The sequence below is a fragment of the Zalophus californianus genome, chromosome 10 (assembly GCF_009762305.2).
Source record: "Zalophus californianus isolate mZalCal1 chromosome 10, mZalCal1.pri.v2, whole genome shotgun sequence".
In the NCBI taxonomy this organism is placed as follows: Eukaryota; Metazoa; Chordata; class Mammalia; order Carnivora; family Otariidae; genus Zalophus; species Zalophus californianus.
The window spans coordinates 44,889,250-44,908,931 of NC_045604.1; the positions used below are offsets into that span (position 1 = coordinate 44,889,250).

The following is a 19,682-nucleotide window of genomic DNA, read 5'->3' on the forward strand; positions in this document are numbered from 1 at the left end:
TACACATTAACTTTTGCAACAGAAAGGAACAAAAGTAAAAAGAAAGGTGACCTGACCACAACCATTTTGCTAACTAGTCCTGCTCCCTTCTGCCTGTAAGCACCTTTCATTTTGTACAGCTCCTTGGAGCTCCTTCCTATCTGCTAGATGGGATGCTGCCTATTTCATGAATCCTTGAATAAAGCCAGTAAGATCTTTAAAATTTACTCAGTTGAGCTTTGTTTCTTAACACCTCCAAACCTTAACACTGTTCAGCCATTTTAGGTACCTCTCTCTCCTTCCTAGTCTGCTGAATAAAATGGCTCCCATCCACACAGCAGTTACTTGGTACCAGACTTTGTGCATGGCCTTTACATACATTAGGTTATTTAATCTTGACATGAGATGGAGAGTATTATTATCCCATTCTGCAGATTAAAAAAAAAAACAAAAAACTGAGGCACCAGAAGGTTAAGAAAATTGGCCAAGCTCCTATAGCTAGTAAGGAGCAAAACCAGGGTTCAAGCCTGAGCACTGTGAACCCCCAAACCTCCACTCTTAACCATTGTATTATACTGCTTCTTCTTTCTTCCTTTTTATTTTTTAAATATTTTATTTATTTATTTGAGAGAGAGAGAGCACATGAGGGGGGGAGGGTCAGAGGGAGAAGCAGACTCCCTGCTGAGCAGGGAGCCCGATGCGGGACTCGATCCTGGGACTCCAGGATCATGACCTGAGCCGAAGGCAGTCGCTTAACCAACTGAGCCACCCAGGCACCCCTGCTTCTTCTTTCATTCAGCAAATTTTTGCTCATGAAAGACACCTCTTGGAGGAGTAGTTGATCCTTCAGAAGGTCTAATAAATAAATTCCGGTTCATCAGACCATATCTGCACCCTTTTCTTCATCCCAGCACTTGTGGCATGTGGGAACCTCTTACCATGGGGCTGGTGTTCGCTCTCAGAGCTACCTCCCTTCTCTACACCTTCGCAGCTCCCTGGCAGGGTGAGATCCTGGGGCTGTTGCCACAGTCTTCCGGAAAAGAGAAGCTTCTTGCTCCAGCACGTTCTTAACGCTCAGGGGAAGAGCTATGGGGCCAATCTGTCACTGTGTCTATATTTAGCCCCATCTGCCAGGAATATTTCAAGCTGCCTATTTTAGTACAAGCCGTTTTGTGCAAATGCCACTGTTCCACCACTAGTTCGTGGGAAACCAAGGGCATTAAGTGGATTTTCTGGTGTTTATGTTAAGTGTTGTGAGTTGGCCCTTCAGCCAACCTTCACATGAGCTAGGGGAGAGGATGGAGGCAGTGTTTTCCCAGGGTGTTAGTCCCAGGGGCCCACACTTTTTAGTGGCTCAAAAGTCATCCAAGGGTGGCAACTGCAGAGGGGGTGGTGGAAGTCCTGGCACGAGGGGGAAAAGGACTATAAAAGGCCCAAGACTCTTCCCTAGCATCCCTGAGGCAATGTGATGGCCTCGCCCATTTCAGAGCTCCCCACTCTGGCTCCATAAATTACTGCATAGACCCTTACGGCCTTGTGGATCTGTGTCTGTGAAAGACAAGGGCTCCTGTTCACTGAGGGCTTCCCGTGTGCCAGTTTTCAGCTCGCTTGCACATGCACCATTTGTTTTGTCCATATGACATCCCTATGAGGACAGTTCTAGTCCTAGTTCCACTTCACAGCTAAGGAAACTGAGGCTTAGAGAGGCTGAGGGACTTGTAGAGTCAGATTTAGAACTCAGGCCCACCTGAAACCAGACCTCAGGATCATAACTATTACCATCATGCTGACCCATTCTATGTGCCCTACCCAGCCAGTCTCCCTGTTTTCTCCCCCAAGCCATAGACATTGGATTTTTTTGCATATATTTCCATCTCCATCTTATTTTCCAGACTCAATGCTTAACTGCATTTGAGGGGTTCTGACCACAAGTTTGTTACTCACCCACTGTGACTAAATACCCACCCCCAAATTGGGCCAGCAACAGCCCAGTGAGGTAATGGGGCCTGGGACTTGCCCCTGCCTTGAGTAAGTACTGGTTGGCAGAAGCAGCTGAGCAGCCTTAGGAGAGGTTGCCCCAGCTGCAGAGGTGAGTTTGACTGGAGATGCACAGAACCTGTCTTTCGTCTGACAAGGGCTGCTGGGAAAGGAACTACCACCAGGGACTGGCATGGGACTAGGACTGAGAAGACAGACATTGGGGTGAAGCTCATTAATCCAGCTGTCCTGGGTAACTTATTAATCTTCAGAGTGGCTAAATCTAAGTGAATTCTGAATTATGATAATAGGAAAATCTTGATATATATATGTACACACACACACTTTTCTAAGCACTATTCCTGAAGATAAGTATGTTTCACCTAATCACCCTAGCATGAAGGTTGAAAGAAAGTGGCTACACACCTAGCCTTAGAAGTCACATGGTGTCCAGTTGTAGTCCCATAATAGTCACAGACCAGCCTAGATTCAAGAGGAGAGAACATAGACACACTCCTCAAAGAAGTATCGACATCAATTTATAAGAGGGGCACGTGAAATGGGATATACATTATGGTGACTATCTTTGAAATATACAATCTTCCATACCATCTGCATTGGACTAGGGGAAGAACTTGGGTTTGGAAGAAATTGGGCAAGGTTGGGTAGCTAGTATTTGAGTGCTAGAGAGTTAGCATGGCAGTGGAGAACCAAGATGCCAAGAAATTCCTTCATACAGTCAACAAATGTTGAACCTCCTTGGGTACTCACCATGAGCCAGAAACTGGGGATACACAGTGAGTAAGAGGCAAGGTCCTGGCTTTCATGTAGGTTACACTCTGGTAGGGAGACAATGACCAGCTACTCAAATACAGAAATGCCATTAGGAACTACAAAGTTAGAAAGGACACTGACAATATTGGAGAGAGTGTCTATTTTAAGATAAAGTACTTAGGGAAGACCTCTTTGAGGTGGGAACATTTGAGCAGAGGCCTGAATGAACGGAGGTAGGGAGTAAAGCATGCAAACATCTGGAGGAAGGGCAATCCAGGCTGAGGGAAGAGCAGGTATAAAGTCCCTGCAGAGGGATAAGCTTGGTGTATTCAAACAGGAAGCCCAATGTAGCTGGAGTGTAAGGATTGAGTTCGAGAAGGGTAGAAAATGTAGTACAAGAAGTTGTTAGTAGTTGTGCTTAATTTGAGGCAAAATACATTTCAAAACCTTGTTTTTGTTGGTATTTGTTTCCCCAAGTGTTAGGATGGAAGGACAAATTCTCAGATTTGTCAGATTCTCTCCATCATTAATATAGGCTTCCTGTTTTCTAAATGTAAATGACCATGTTTCCATTGAGGGCAGAGCTGATGAATACAAATTTCAGAAAAATGTCTCTGACATGAATGTAGAAGCATCTGGCCACCCTCAGGGTACCTTCCCACCACTTACCGCAGCCAATCTGGTCTTTGTCAGGGCATCTTTTTTTTCAGAGAGTAACTATGACAACGGAACGTGATGCTGTGGGTCTGCAGCAGCCCTCTATTTGCACACAACATGTGATGCTATCAGAACACAGAATTATGAATCAGGATAGCGTCAGCCTCTGCCTTTGTAGTGAACAAGTAATCCGCTATTTGATTCAATTAATGTTTTGTTATCGGTTTTGTTTTTACTATGATTCTCTCATAACAAGATGAGTAGGCTGTTCTGTAATCTATAGCACCATTTCCCAAATTAATTTGATCAAGACCTCCGTATTAGTTTTCTATTGTTGCTGTAACAAATTATCACAAACTTAACAGCTTAAACAACACAAAGGTATTATTATATAGTCTGTAGATCAGAAGTTTGATGTGGGTCTCACCAGGATAAGATGAAGTTGTCAGCATGGCCGTGTTCCCTTCTCTAGGTTCAGTGAGAGGATCTATCTACTTCCTAGTCATTCCCATTCTTGGTAGAATTGAATTCCTTGTGGTTACAGGAGTGAGATTTCCATTTCCTTGATGGCTGAGGGGCATTCCCAGCTTCTACAGGCTGCCTGAATTCCTTGGCTCCTGGGCTCTTCTCTTATCTTCAATGTCTGCAGTGATGGGTTGAATCCCTCTCAAACTTTGAACCTTTCCTCCTTCTTCTTCTGTCTTATCTCTCTTGGACCACAGCCAAGGAAATGCTCAACATAAGGACTCATGTGTTAGATTAGACCCACTTGGATAATCAAGGATAATCTCCTCATCTCAAGGTCTGTACTCTTAGTCACATCTGCAACATTCCATTTGCCATGTAAGTCAACACAGTCATAGGTTCCAGGAATTAGGGTGTGGACATCCTTAGGCGTGACAGTATTCTGCCTTCCACAACCTTCATTCCCTAACTTCCATTAACCTAGAGCTTAATGGACTACAGTTTGCAAAACACTTCACTGCTCAAAGGTATCAAAAGGACTGATTTGTAGACAGGAAAGACACTAATTCTTTAGGGGCAATGACAATAGCCAAGGCCCTGGGTGAGCAGGAGACCAGGTGCAGGTTGGATTCCTCCATGTGGTTGGGGATGGAGGTGCAGAGGAAAAAGGTTTCAGTGATGGGTTTATTTTCTCCCCAAGCCAGGGTATGAATCCGGTAGATTTTTGGATTGGCCCCATCTGTCAAGAACTTCTGCCTCTTAATGCCTGAAGGGAGAAGAAAGGACAGTTACTGTACCGGGTACTTTTCCCAATCACCTCATATAATGGGCATGCTAACTTGTGATGGTGAACCCTGCATTTGAACCTTTGTGTGATGGATTCATTTGGTGTCCCACCCAGATCCCTGTTACTGGACTGGTGCGTCCATCCTACAGCAGCAGTATGCTAACAGCTCACAGCATCCCTTTTCTCTAGACAGTACCCTTACAGTTGATGGGAGATGCCCCAGCTGTGAGGTCATGCTTCCACAACACGTACACACACACACACACACACACACACACCTTCCCAACCTGCAGAAGTCTGGCCCTCACGCCTCATGGTGGGAATATATCTGTGATACCACTTATGCCCCAGAGTCTTCTATGGATCAAGTCTGGCTTTTTTTGAGACCATAGCCTTGCTCCACTCTTCCCTTCACTTTTCTGCTTCCCTTCTTCAGTTCCAAGTTTTTCCTGATTAAATCAATAAATCACATGTCCCCAGAACTTTGCCTCAGACTCTGCTTCTAAAGAACTCAACCTAAGATGTGGTAAAACTAATGAGTATATCGGGACCCATGAAATGGAGGCCACCTCACTGGCCCTGCCCACATCACAAATCTGAACCTAAGTCAGCCTGCAGTTACGGGAAGCACTTGTCAAGGAAACTTAACACCATTACAATCCCCCAACTAAACTTCAGCTAGCTTACCTTACCCTAGAAAATAAGACCTGGGGATGCCTGGGTGGCTCAGCTGGTTAAGCACCTGCCTTCAGCTCAGGTCAGGATCCCAGGATCCTGGATCAAGCCCCACCTCAGGTTCCCTGCTTGGCAGGAAGCCTGCTTCTCCCTCTCCGACTCCCCCTGCTTGTGTTCCCTCTCTCGCTGTGTCTCTCTCTGTCAAATAAATAAATAAAATCTTAAAAAAAGAAAGAAAGAAAAGAAGACCTACTTGCTTTATCAGGAAATGCCCAGCTTCCTATCCAATCATGCCCTCTTACGCGCTGCCTCTACTAATGCTCCCTAACACTTGCTCTTGCCCGAAATCCCTTGGAAAGACTGATCCACCGCTGTGAGGCACTGCACCCTCCCAATCCATGGCTCCCTAATTCCAGAGTTCTCGCTTTTTGCAGGTTCCTGGCCTAGAATCAGACAGAACCGAGAAAATGTCTGGAGAAAATGACACACCGGATCCATGTCCCCTTCCAGGTATATGGTTGAACAAATCAAAGGAAGCTTGATGGTTTGTTTGCAAAAAGTCGGGGTGGGAATTCTGTGCAGGATTCTAAAGAGCTAGTCTGTGCAAAAGGGTGCAAAGTTGAGAGTAGAGTTGAAATACAATGGTCCACGCCAGTGCTGGTTCCTTGGGGGCAAGGACTGAGCCCATCATGCTCATGCTTATCCCTCTGCTAGTGCAGGAGCTGACACATGGCAGATTGGCTGCTTGTTGAATAAGTGAATCAAGTCGAGAGAAGCAATAGGACGTGATCACGGTCTCTGTGAGCCAGGAGGTTAAGCAGGAGAAAGTTGGGAAAAGAAGATCTGTTCTCAGTAACACGTGCTCTTTTGAACGCTTCCAAACTCCTCTGTGATCACACTTCCTGGAACCTGCTTATAGTTCCCAGGAATCTGTGGCCACAAGCCGTATCCTGGAAAAGTGGCATTTCCCGTCAGCCCTTCCCCCACACCCAGGCTGGAGTTCCAGCAGCCCGCTCTTGTACCTGGGACATGCCCTGCCTTGAAGACATCTAGCAGAGTTCTTGGTTAGGCTTAAATTATTTTTATTAATATGTTATTTTTTAAATTTTATTTTATTATGTTAGTCACCATATATTACATCATTAGTTTTTGATGTAGTGTTTCATGATTCATTGTTTGCGTATAACACCCAGTGCTCCATGCAGAACGTGCCCTCCTTAATACCCATCATAGGGCTAACCCATCCCCCCGCCCCCTCCCCTCTAAAACCCTCAGTTGGTTTCTCAGAGTCCATAGTCTCTCATGGTTCGTCTCCCCCTCCAATATCCCCCCCTTCATTTTTCCCTTCCTACTAGCTTCTCTCTCTCTTTTTTTTTTTTAACATATAATGTACTATTTGTTTCAGAGGTACAGGTCTGTGACTCATCAGTCTTACGCAATTCACAGCGCCCACCATAGCACATACCCTCCCCAATGTCTATCACCCAGCCACCCCATCCCTCCCACCCCCTCCCACTCCACCAACCCTCAGTTTGTTTCCTGAGATTAAGAATTCCTCAGATCAGTGAGATCATATGATACATGTCTTTCTCTGATTGACTTATTTTGCTTAGCATAATACCCTCTAGTTCCATCCACGTTGTTGCAAATGGCAAGATTTCGTTCCTTTTGATGGCTGCATAATATTCCATTGTATATATATATACCGCATCTTCTTTATCCATTTAAACTTGTACAATAAAACACCCAGTATTAATCCATTTTACTTTAATGCTTAATAAACACTAAAACAAATTTCTGATTCAAACACCAAAAAAACCAGTAAAATGTACAAAACCAGTAAAATTAAAATAATAGGAATGAAATGTGACATGAGATTGTTTTGCTAAAACCCTATCTCTCTTCATCACACAATGTGGTACACTGTCCAAACCCAGGCTCTTTCCAGATCAGCCCATTGACATTACCACCGGCCAGGCACGGACAACCTCTCATGCTCGGCTTTCCTCAATTCAAACTACTTCTAAACCTTCCATCCTTCCGATAAAATGTGCCTGGCTGCTTTCTTTCAGCTTTCTTTCAGCTTTCAGCAAATACAAACGCATTTATACATTAACCCAACCTCTATTCTCTCCTCATTAGGAGAAAATAAATAAAGCAACTTCACTTGGCATTAACGTGATCACAAACACAAATGTGGCTGAAATCACTCAGTGATTGGATTCGACATTTAGATAACTCGAAATATATAAGCTTGTAAGAATATATATGTATTATGTATACATATGTATGCATATATCTATATGAAATAATCAACACTTAATTTGAAGATAAAAAATTAAAACATGCTCTTAGAAAATCTGTGAATCCTTGAGGAAACACGGCTGCAAGCACAGGTGGGTGTGGAATCCCGCCTCTGTCTGTAGACAGCTTCATCTCTCCCCCTTGTGCATTTTCTCATATCCAGAAAGAAATCAAGCTAATTGTCTTTACCTCCCCCACTCGCATATCTAAACATTAGACGTATTTATTCATCTCTTCTAGAACAGTCACCAACATTTATTGAGTATCTACCATAACTGCTTCTCAATTTCTTAAGAACTCTATAAATAATATCATTGTTATTGTGATTCCATTTTTAAGACGAGAAATCTGGAACTCAGTGAGCTTAGTTTAAGAAACTTGCATAAGGGGCACCCGGGCAGCTCAGTCGGTTAAGCGTCTGCCTTCGGCTCAGGTCATGATCTTGGGGTCCTAGGATTGAGTCCTGCTTTGGGCTCTTTCCTCCACAGGGAGCCTACTTCTCCCTCTCCCTCGGCCCCTTCCCCTCGCTCATGCTCTCTCTTGCACGCGCTCTCAAATAAATAAATAAATAATTTAAAAAAGACATATAAAAAAAAGAAACTTGCCTAAAACACAATTATTTGCATCGGAGGCAGGGCTTTGATTCAGGGCTATCTGACCTCAGACCCCACATTCTTGTTCCTATGGTATCCCCAGAGTATCAAAAAGTTTCTAGCACATAGTAGGTACTCAACAAATATGTTTTGAATGAATAAAAGAACAGTGACCTGTTTGCGTTGTGCCAGTCTGCCTCTACTCATAGCCTGTAGCAGTTGGTCTCCCCACTGACCCTATATATTGTTCCCCTATAGGCAGCAAGGCCCTTTAGAGTAGAAGCTAGGGGTCCTCACCTTGGAACCCCCCCCATCATACCTGGCATAGAGTAGATGCCCAAATAGGTAGTCATCTCAATTGTTTTCAACTCTTAGGTAGTCATGGCCCAGCCTGGGATCTTTCTTCAAGGATTATCTAGAATTAGAAAAAGAGACTTGGAGGAAGAGAAAGTTTCTGACAACATGTGTCACTGGCTAGCCTTGGGAAAGGAAGGGGAGGCATTGGCAACCTCATTCTGAGGCTGGACTCCAAGCCCCACTAAGTAATGTAGGTAAAAGCATGTGATTCAGAAAGAAGCAAAATCATGGAGCAGCATGCCAAGTTCAGAATCACTGAAGCAAGTGGTGTAAATGATGAAATTTCAAAGACAAGACCTTTTTAGAAAAAGTCCGGGTATGCAGAAGTGACAGCACCGAAAGCTGGGTTTGGGTGGAAATGACAAGTCCTCCCCCACCCCCCTTGTAGGAGCGCCTTGGTGAGTGGCTTTTAAATGCCCTTTTAAGTTGCTGAAAAGAGCTGCCTGCTGGATCAGTGAAGGCTGCAAGTTCCTCGTGATCATTTGTAACTTAATTGAGGTTCGCACATTCTTTCTGGGCAGGCTGCTCCGGGGGTCAGATAGAATGCCCCAGGGGCACTCTGCAGTTCCGTTGGGTTCACATTCCCCCCCTTTTATTGCCCCTCATTGAACAGGAGACTTTGTTTCCTCCCAGACTCTCTGCTGCTTCCTCTCCGTGCTGTTTTCCAGCCAGTGAGAAGCCCAGGCCATTGCTGGTTTGTGGTGGGCACCGGGCAGCCGACAGCATGACTTGCGCGGTGTTCTCTCCTCACCATCTTGCCTGAGAGAAGGAGTGCTTCTGAAGGAGTCCCCAGATGTCTGCTACATTGCAAGGTGTTTTCAGAGACAGGCCCCTTCCAAAGCTGGGGCATCCTTCCATGCATCGCGGAGGTGGGGTGGAGGGAGGCAAGGAGCTGATATTTATACATGCCCCAGCCATGCCAGATACTGGACTAGGTGCCCAGTGGAATGGCTGGAGTTCTCACAGCCCCCTGGTGGGCTCAGTCCTGTCCTGGCTTTGCAAATCAGGGACCCCAGATTTGCCTGGGACACAACTAGGATGGTGAAGAGCAAGGGCTCAAGTCTAGGTCCCTGGCCCCAGTATCCAGAGGGACATTAGCCTCTCCGTCCACACCCCCACGCTGCAGAAGGGAAGTTGTTCTCCCCCTTCCCTTCCCCCCAACTCCTGATTCATGAAGAAACTAACAAATTCATGATATATAAAGAGTTTTTTTCCTTAGCTCTGCTCAGATAGGCTTCAGTTCAAAACACAGAGTGCAGGGGCTCCTGGGTGGCTCAGTCGTTAAGCATCTGCCTTCAGCTCAGGTCATGATCTCAGGGTCCTGGGATCGAGCCCTGCATCGGGCACCCTGCTCCGCAGGAGGCCTGCTTCTCCCTCTCCCACTCCCCCCGCTTGTGTTCCCTCTCTCGCTGTGTCTCTCTCTGTCAAATAAATAAATAAAATCTTTAAAACAAACAAAAAGTGTGCATTCATGCCAGATTCTCCAGGACACTTCCAATTTCGTACAATGTTATAATTTGTAATAAATCCATTTTTTACATTTATGATCAGTCTGATTGCATTTTATACCATTTTAAGGCATTCCAAGTACAAAAATTCAGAAAGCAGAAAAAAGTTTTCTTGTATGCCATGCCCTGGGATTTTTGAATCAGAAAATGCTTCTCTCTGTGATGCACACACCAAATCTATCACGTGATGGTCCTGGTTCTTCTATCGGCATTTTTTTTAGGGAGGCCGTTCTCTGTTCCAGGTCCTGGAAATGCTGTTGTGCGCCCTTCATTGCAGCGCGGCCCCAGGATATCCTAGCCCCTTCTCCAAACAGATCCCTGACCTCGCAATCTCAACCTCCCCTCCCATATGGACAGTCAAGATGCTTTTCTCAACCTTGCAGTAGATGGAACAGCCCTGAGACTCCCTTCTCCAGCCCCCATTCCAGGGGCATGTGGGGCAAAAACCCTGAGTGAACAGTGAGGCGAGCTGCTTTGTCTTGGCGCCAAAAAGAAAGTCCCGCCCCTCCGAGGTGCCCCTCCCCTCCCCGGGCTGACTCCCCTCCTTCCCTCTGGATGGGGCTATCCACGTGTTGCCTCCAGCCCCGCTGGAGCCCACTCTTTCCAAACCATTGAGTCATTTCCTCTCAGGGACTTTCTCATTAAAACCTTCCTGTTTGCTTTTGCTCTGGAGCTCCCCTCTGAGTTGCTGTTTCCTTCCCCTGTCCCACTGAGCTGTAATTAATGGCCCTGCACCTTTCAGCTTGCCCTGCCGTTGCAATTTTCCTTCCCTCTCTTCTCTCTTGGCTGGAGTCTCTCCACTTGGCACACATTTGTGCAAAGCCCCAGAGCTCCTAAAGCTGTGAGGGAAACGGGGGATGCCGCTCTTGTCCTACAAAGTGTTGCCTGAAGGATAAATTGGAAAGATGAGTGTCTACAAACAGGCACCGGGGAGAAAACCCTCTGACCATCAGCTTGTCCCAGATCTAACTGACACAGCAAGCAGAGCGGTGGGGAATAACAACATTTGATTAATGCACTCTGAGCTGCCCGACCTGAGCAGCTGCCGGATCCCCTGGAAGACGGCTGTGGTCTCTGTGAAGCCCCAGTTTGGAGTGTTGCATGCACATCTGAGACCTGCTGACCCGGGGACAGTTTGCTGTTGTGGTCAGCAGCACCAGGGCAGGACTGGGTGGGGCAGAAGGGGTCAGAAGACACGGACTTTCTGATCGAGTGATGGGGCAATGGAAAGAGAGTACAGAGAGGGAAAGGAAATGATCAGACTGAAGATTGCACCTTTGTTCTTCCTTCAGGCTTATGTTTTTCAGGGAGGCCGTTCTCTGACCCAGGCACACAAGAACTGTGGTATATTATTGCAGGCACAGCCCCAGAATATTCCAGCCCCTTCTCCAAATAGATTCTGGATCAAATGAAATGTCGTGGGCTGTACAGAAAACAGTGCCCTTTTCACCCTGTGGGTATTTGATAAATGTTCACTGAAACAAGTCAAACTGTCAAAAAGTATACGTGACAGAGGGGATGGACAGTAAACTCGTCTGCGGTCCCCAGATCTCGCACTGTCTATTCACTTCATCACACCACCTGTCATTAAGGAAGAACCCTTGGGAGATATTCCCAGGGTGATGGGCCTTCGGCCACCCCTCAAATCCCATCCTGTTGGCAGCCTCCTGCCCCAATAATGTGTGAGGCCCACATGATCTGGTGCCTGCTAATGGGGCTTTGCAGAACTCCAAAGCCAGCACACCGCCCCTTGGAAAATCTGCTTTCCAACTATATTTATAACTTAATCATCACCAGTTTGGTGACTTGAACAGAAGCTGAGAGTTGCCTGGTTTGGGTCCTGGCTCCTGAATGTTCACTCTGATTCAAGGGAAGCCCGCCTCAGTCCCACACAGGCTCATCGGCCTCCACTGCTCTCTGCCTGGTTCCCTCCTCTGTCACCTGGGCATCATTGCCATAAATGATCCTTCTCCTCTTGGGTTTTCAATTTCTTCATTCCCACTGGCCTCCAACTCTTCCCTCTGCCTGCCTCATAGAGCCTTCCCTTTTCATCCGCCAGGGGACGCCACTCTCTCCGGATAAAGGAGTGGGGGGGCGGGGGGGGGGGTTGGTTCCTTTACCCGGAACTATGGGCACTGTTGCTTCCCTCTGGTTACTGTCTTGTGTCTCTCCCCACATTACCAACTCCTTACAAGAACCATCTCTCGGGGCGCCTGGGTAGCTCAGTCGTGAAGCGTCTGCCTTCGGCTCAGGTCATGATTCCGGGGTTCTGGGATCGAGCCCCGCATCGGGCTCCCTGCTCGGCGGGAGGCCTGCTTCTCCCTCTCCCACTCCCCCTGCTTGTGTTCCCTCTCTCGCTGTCTCTCTCTCTGTCAAATAAATAAAATCTTTAAAAAAAAAAAACAAACCATCTCTCATTCCTTATTCCTCCACATGCCTTGACTGAAGTCGGTGGCCTCTTACACCTCCTCCTGCTTGCCCATCCTTAGCATTTGATACAGCTGCCTATCCCTTCCTTCTGGAAACACTCTCCTTCCCTGGCCTCCCTGCTTCTTCTGTTCCCTCATGGCTCCTCCTCAGTCTCTGAGCAGCTCTCCTTCCCCAGTCTTCTCTCTGAAATTTTGACGTTTCTGAAATGCTACGATCTTAGCCCACTTACTCTTCATAGCCCCTTCCCTGGGGAATCTCATTTACTCCCACGGCTTCGGCTAAAACTTATATACTGATGACTTTCTTCCCTTCTTATTAAATTAAAAATCTCTTATAATTACAAAGCATCACATGTGCAGGTAAACAAAAATAAAATAAAAACACTAGTTCCACCAACTAGAGATTACCAGTGTTAATCTTACTGTATATCCTTCCAGAATTTTTAATGTATTTTTACATCTTTTCCAAAATGAGAAAAATACAATTTTTTTAGTTGTCACAAACTATTTTGTAACTGCTTTCTTTTTTAGGTGAATAATCTGAAACTTTCCATGTCAGTACATCTTATCTAATACCTGGTCTACCTAAATCATCCCCCAAATGTCCTTTCTAGCTGGTTTGTCCAATTAGGGACCAATTCAGGCATGGATATATATCATTATCATTGCATGGGTATTTCTTAAGCTCTTTTGCCAAGCATAGACATGATATCATGCTTGTTAAATGGATTTGGGCAATTATCTATAAAACATCCCAACTTCTGGATTTGGCTAGTTGCTTCTCTGTGGTATTATTTAGCTTATTTCTCTAGCCCACTTTTTTCTTATAAACTGGAAGTGAAACACAAAGGCATAATGAATTCAGGCTAAGCCTTGTTAGCTAGCTTGTATCATAGGAGATGTGAACTTCGTACTGCATTTTGTCATAAGTATGTTCCGATTGACCTAGCATTGACCACTTAAAGCAAAGGGCAGTCTTATCCTTCCCTTGAGGCATGAAGTTTTCATCCTTGTGGCTAGGAGGTAAACAGTGTGGTGTTATTTTGGCAATACTATACAAGTGTCCAGTGCCCCAATAACCATATGCCTAAAGCCCTTACCACCAGTTTATTCCTGAGTCAATAATTCCATTAAGAGTTTAAAGTAATTATCAGTTAGGGTTCTTCATAGGATATGGGTGACACATTTTAATTAATTAAAGGTTAATTAAGAACATTTGTTATGAGGAACTATTTCCTGAGGTGTGGGCAGGACTATCAGTGTTTACAGCCATAAAACAGTGATAATCATCATTCTACTGGTTACGGAGAACCAGGTTCCATGAGGTAAAGTGGATAAGAATGGGTTCTGGACTCAGAAAGACCAGAGTTCAAAATGTAGGTTACGCTTCTTACAGATTGTGTGAAATTGGACAAAGTCAGCCGGCCTCTGAGCATCAGTTTCTTCACCTATAAAACAAGGAAAGTAATAGAACTTACCTCATAGGTGGTTTTAAATGTTAAATGCTGTGAAGCACTTAGCACAGTGCTGGCCATGAATACTCAGTAGTGTTTTGTTATTACTATCAGCTGTCCTTGCTGCCTGAAGTAGGCAGGATCCCCCCCGTGTGACCCCCCCTGTATAATCCCCTCGAGTACAGTGGGACCTCTGAATATGATAAGGTATCACCCCCCATGATTATGTTATGTTATAGGGGCAGAAGGGAGCTTATCAGAGTGGACCTGACCTGGTCAGGTCAGCCCTTTAAAAGCAGAGAGCTTTCTCTGCTGGTCCCAGGGAAGAAGTCAGAAAAGTGCGTTCCAGCTGGCCTTGAAAAATATCAACATCCATGTTGTGAATGGCCTATGGGGACCATGTGGCAAGGAAAGCCAGTGGCCTCCGAAAGCTGAGCATGACTCCCAGCCCACGGCTAGCAAGAAAATGGGGAACTCATTCCTGCAGCCACAAGGAACAGAATTCTTCCAACACTCTGGACAAGCTCAGATGAGGGCCTCAAGTCTCAGGTAAGAACTGCAGCCCAATCCCACCTACAGCCTTGTGAGACCGTGAGCCGGGATCCAGAGAAGCTGTGCTCAGACTCCTGATCCACAAAACTGTAAGATAATAAACTCGTTTTGCTTTAATCTACTTAGGGTTTGTGGCGATTCGTTCACAGCACTAGAAGACTAAAATCCTAGCTAGAGTTGATCATTACTGCTTCTGCTGTTTCTGCTGTGCTCATTTCTGTTGCTAATGGCTGTCCTCTAAAGCAATACTCCATTGCATAAATCATGACAATGCAAGAATGACAAGAGGTGCCGTTCTTCAATACAAACCCCGTAGAATGTAAATATTCTCTCCAGCTTCTACTGCTAATGGACTGGTGGTGGTCATGGAGAGGAGAGGTTTATAGCCCTTTGTGGCTTTAGAAAGGAACAAAAATGTCATTGGGACTGAGCTTTTCCTGGAAGACTCAACTCATTATGAAAAAGATCTTTTCTTCATGGGTTTCCTGTTTGACACTGCCAGTCTCTCAACTACGAAGGGCTTATCTGGATCTGAGGCCAAACTTCGCCAAATGACCTGGTGAAAAGTTTAGGTCCTCACTGAGTTTACAGTATGTTGGGAAAAGCAGACGTTAAACAAGTTACACAAACTTACCATTATCAACTGTATTGTGTGCCTTAAAGAAAAAGCACTGAATCAGGGCGGCTTTCCTGAGGAAATGCTGCGTTCTTAGCCTCTATTCTTCATAGCCCCTTCCCTGGGGAATCTCATTTAGGGGTTAACTAGGCCAAGGGATGATGTAGAACATTCCCAGGGAGCCAGAACAGTTTACGGAAAGGTCCTGAGGCAGGAAGGGTCAGGGCAATGTTAAGAAACCTTAGGACTGGTAAGCCAGCAAGGAGAATGAGAAGAACATGTATGAGTTGAAGCTGGAAAGGTAGGGAGGAGCTAGATCTTGCAGGTCCTGTTCGGCAATACTAAGGATTTCAGTCTCAATCAGGTTTTCTCTTTAAAAAGACCACCCTGGCTGTGATGGATTGTATGGAGTGGGAACGCTACTAGTTCCATTTTTTTTTTTATTGCAGAAAATGAAGCACTGAGAAGTTCTAGGACTTGACCAAGGACACAAGCTAATAAAGTATTAGCTTAATTAAACTATTAAGTCCAAAGCCTCGAGTGCACCTTAGTCACTGCTCTTCACCAGGTACCATGTAGCCTTGGACAAAAGCAGGTCTTTTGAGCTTCAGTTTTCTCACCTGTAAAAATATGGGAAGCAATTGCAGCAATCCAGACAGAACTCAGGGTGGCTATGACTAGGGTCATGGTGGTGGAGAAGAAGAAAAGTTAAATAACACAAATCCAATTCAGGGATTTTTACTTTTGCCAGTTTTTAAAAATTTTAAACCATTGTTTGGTCACCTCTACCATTCCAGGGAGAATTCACATTCATTCATTTGCTTCTTTGATAAATACGTGTGTTGTTTTATTTTTATGTGCCAGGCACTATTCTAGGCGTGGGAATATAGTAGCAAATAAAAACAGGCCCAAGTCCCTGCTTCCAAGGTGCTTGTGAGGGAGTTAGACAATAAGCAAGAAAGATAAGGAATATGTATAATATATTTAGTGACAAATGCTAAGGAGGAAGTTAATGTTGAAAAGGAAGAATAGGATGTGTTAGAAGAAGATTGAGTTATATATGTTATGCAAGACCTCACTAAGGAGGCAACATTCAAGAAAAGATCTGAAAGAGGTTTGGGATCAAGACTTGTGGCTCTTGGGAGTGAGGTGGGTCAGAGAAGAGGATTCTAGCCAGAGGGAACAGCATGTACACAGCCTCTGAGGTACGAATGTGACTGGCGTTTTCTGGAGGGCTATTATGGCTGGAGAAGAATGGGGAAGGGGAATATATCAGTCATCTATCCCACAAGAATGGTGAGTAACAGGCAACCTCAGTGGTACACAATAGCATTTAGTTTTACTCATGAGTCTAAAGATCATCTGAGTGGTTCTGTTGAGATGAGCTAAGCTTGTGAGGGCTCACTCATACCTGTGCAGTCAGCTGAAGTCGGCACAATTTTGCTGACTTTGCCTGCACTCTTTCACATGTCTCAGGCTTGAATAAGACAGCTGGGTTGACTTAGCTCTGCTCCATATGCTTCTGTGCCTCACATCCTCTAGTAGGATGATGTTCTGTTCTCATGTCATAGCGGGAGTATGGAGGGAGAGGAGAGAAAGGAAAAAGAGAAAGAAAGAAAGAGAGAGGAGAAGAGAAGGAGAGTGAAAGAGAGAGAGAGGAGATGGGGAGGAGGGAGAGTACACACAAGTCCTCTTAAGGTCTGGGTTTAGAACGGAAACAATGGCACTTATACCACATTTTTATTGACCAAAGCAATTCATGAGACCAGCTTAGTTTCCAGGGATGGAGAAGAAACTCCACTTCTTTATGGGGAGACTCTCAAAGTCACACTGCAAAGGTTGTGAATATAGTGAAAGGTGGAAAATTAGGACCAGTTTTTTGTCATGAATCTACCACATTGAGCTAGTGGGAGATAAAGTCAGAAAGGTAATGGGAATCTAGATAGTGTAGGGCTTTGCAGGCCAGTGTAAGTCCTTTGGCTTTTACTATGAGATGAGAAGTCACTGGAAGGTTTCCAGGAGAAGAGTAACACCACCTAACTTCTATTTTAATGGAATCACTCTGGCCGTCAGGTTAAGAATAGACCGAAGTGGGGAAGCAGACAGTGAGGAGACTACAGCAGCCACGCAGGCAAAAAACAGTGGTGGCATGGCCTGGAAAATAGTAATAGTAGTGTTGAGAAATAGTCAGATAATGGGCATATTCTGAAGGTGGAATGACCAGGATTTGCTGACCATGCTAATGTGGGATATTAGGGTAAAAAGATGAGAGATGGTTGACTCCAGAGCTTTGGCCAGAGTAACTAGAAAAACTATGTTGCAACGTACTGATATGATTAAAGCTATGAGAAGAGTAGGTTTCAGGGAAAATATTCTTGGTAAATCCCTAACTGCCTGGCAGGATTTTCTTTTTCAGTATCTTTAGATGCAATGAATTTAGACCAATGAAGATACGACTTCAGTGAGAACAGTAGGGGCTCTCCTGCAGTCCTTTCTACCATCTGAGACTTGGATTCTCACAGATTCGGCGCTGTATCCACGTGGAACATACCATAGAGCCTGATCAACCGTTTCCAGCCAGCATCCCTGCCCTTCGCTGCAGCATCTGTTCTGATTGGTCGTAACACCCATTCTTGTTTCACAATCCATTCTGATTGGTCGGAGTCAAACTTCATTATCTTTCTCCAAGGCAAAGCCAAGAGAAGCACAGTATGAGTGGAAGTGCCCCACTTCTGAAAAGGCAGACTATATCTTGTCCAACTGTGTACTTCTAGATGAAAGAGGGTGGATAGATCCACATAGATTCACTCCATTCATAGCAAAAGCATCTCAAGTTGCACACTCTGTCGAGGGTTGATGTATGACTTTTTTTTTTTTTTTTTGCTGTGAAAAAAGGCACTTTGAAAGATAAAAATGATTCTATGTGATAGCATAATTTATGAATTAGTATAATTCATTAGTATGATTCATCAAATACTGTGCTGACTTCTATTTAAAAAAACAAACCTTATTGGATAGGTAAAGGAAAAGTAACTATTGGAAGGAAGGACCTTTGTATTCCTTTTGTCTCCCTAAATTCCCATCTTGGCTTATGGAGGAGGGAATTACCATTAACATTTTGGTAGTTTCTTCATATGAGGAGAAATGCAGAGGAGGGAGTTTTACCTGTCTCTCTCCTCCTCATTGCTCACTCCTTCTGACAAAAATGGCAAATGTGATTGGCAAAAGTCTGACATTTACTAAGACATGCTTTACTAATGGGGGAGGGACTTTCCTGAGCAAAAACCAGTCCAGAATGTTCCCTTCACCGGAAGTGTGCTCCCAGCTAGTGGGCTCCTACTCTACCCTCTGGTAGTTAAGGGTGTGAGACAGCCCTGGTCCTTACAGCTGCCTGGTGAGTGAACTTGTCTTGGCTCTTCCCAGCCAACTCTCAGATACACACTGGGTGAGCAGATCCCAAAGTCTGGTTGCAGTGGGAGTCGGAGGCTTCACTTGACTTCAGCCATGTTCTTTTGCCTTCAGAATCACTGGGCCAGTACCCCATTTAGCTCCCTTTGGGTGAGTTCCCCAGTGGTGACAAGAGAGGTGAGTCACAGAACCTAACATCAACATCAAGCTCAATTGAGAATTTGCTGTCATGTTAATCCTCGGCATAGTCTTCCTTCCTCTATTTTTTCTGCCTTTAGAGTAGTCTTTTTTTTATCCCTCTATCCCTTTTACTGAGCCATATTTGAAGGAATGTGAAACTACATTTTTATCAGTGATAACTTTCTTGGTTTCAAGTAACAGAAGCACACTTAAGCTCTCTTAAAGACAAAGCTAGAATTTATTTTAAGAAACAAATTTGGTCTCAGGAAGATAGTAGTTAGGAGGTAGATAATAGACTTCAGAAAAAACTAGCGCCAGATTTTCAAATGCAGTCAGGACTTTCCCTCCCATCTCTAGAGAAGGCAACCACACACTCGAGTTTGTGTAGAACTATCCTGGTTTATATCTGTCAGATGTAAACATCAGGCAGAAACAATACCGTGACTTAAATAAGGGAAGTTTAATATGAGTATTTTTAAATTTTTGATAAAAGAACACTTATTAAAAAAAAGAGAACTCTATATGGCACCCTAGGGCTGAGGGAGAGTACCCAAGGAGGTACAGATATAAAAAGGACCCCCCCCCTTTCCCAAGGCTGGGATTGCAACCACTGGATGGCAGAGAGATTTGCCCAGACCAGAGCTGGTCTGCAATCTGTGGGCAAGCAGGAAGCAATTTTCTGGGGCATAGAACTTCAACTGCAGCCAGTGGTCTGGCACATGGGCATGCAGAGAGATAGGGTGCCACTGCAGACAGGAGACCTGCAATATATGGTGTCCATGTCAAGAAGACAACAGGAAGATGATCACTGGCCAGACTGAGGTTGTAAAGTCACCAAGGGACCATGAGTTCTGGGCCTGTGGCTGGACCAGAGTACCACCAGCTGATAGTGTGGCTGCCAGAACCAGCAGGAGGTCCCTTCCTCCTGTATTATCCCTCTAGTACCTTCTACTGAGAAAGCTCAACA

The 19,682-nt window shown here is 45.0% G+C and overlaps 1 protein-coding gene and 1 long non-coding RNA gene across 9 annotated transcripts in view; one reads left to right on the top strand and one right to left on the bottom strand.

The window, feature by feature from the left end:
• LOC113933170 overlaps positions 1–3,438 on the bottom strand; it is a 41,895-nt gene extending 38,457 nt beyond the window's left edge. For 4 of the 5 annotated variants that reach the window (XR_003523263.2, XR_003523264.2, XR_003523261.2 and 1 more), the window contains exon 1: positions 3,400–3,438. This is a non-coding gene — a long non-coding RNA (uncharacterized LOC113933170). The remainder of the gene's footprint in view (positions 1–3,399) is intronic. The other variant, XR_003523266.2, reaches the window with a different exon arrangement.
• TSEN15 (tRNA splicing endonuclease subunit 15) overlaps positions 1–19,682 on the top strand; it is a 156,403-nt gene that overhangs the window by 80,735 nt on the left and 55,986 nt on the right. The window contains exons 5-6 of one of the 4 annotated variants that reach the window (XM_027613009.2): positions 5,749–5,824; positions 9,237–9,959. The exons of 1 other annotated variant lie outside the window; for it this stretch is intronic. In XM_027613009.2, the coding sequence (XP_027468810.1) occupies positions 5,749–5,798 (50 nt within the window). In that variant the 3' untranslated portion in view covers positions 5,799–5,824; positions 9,237–9,959. Of the gene's footprint in view, positions 1–5,748; positions 5,825–6,033; positions 6,182–9,201; positions 9,960–19,682 lie in introns of those variants that run through there. 2 more of the 4 variants (XM_027613008.1, XM_027613007.2) reach the window with 2 other exon arrangements.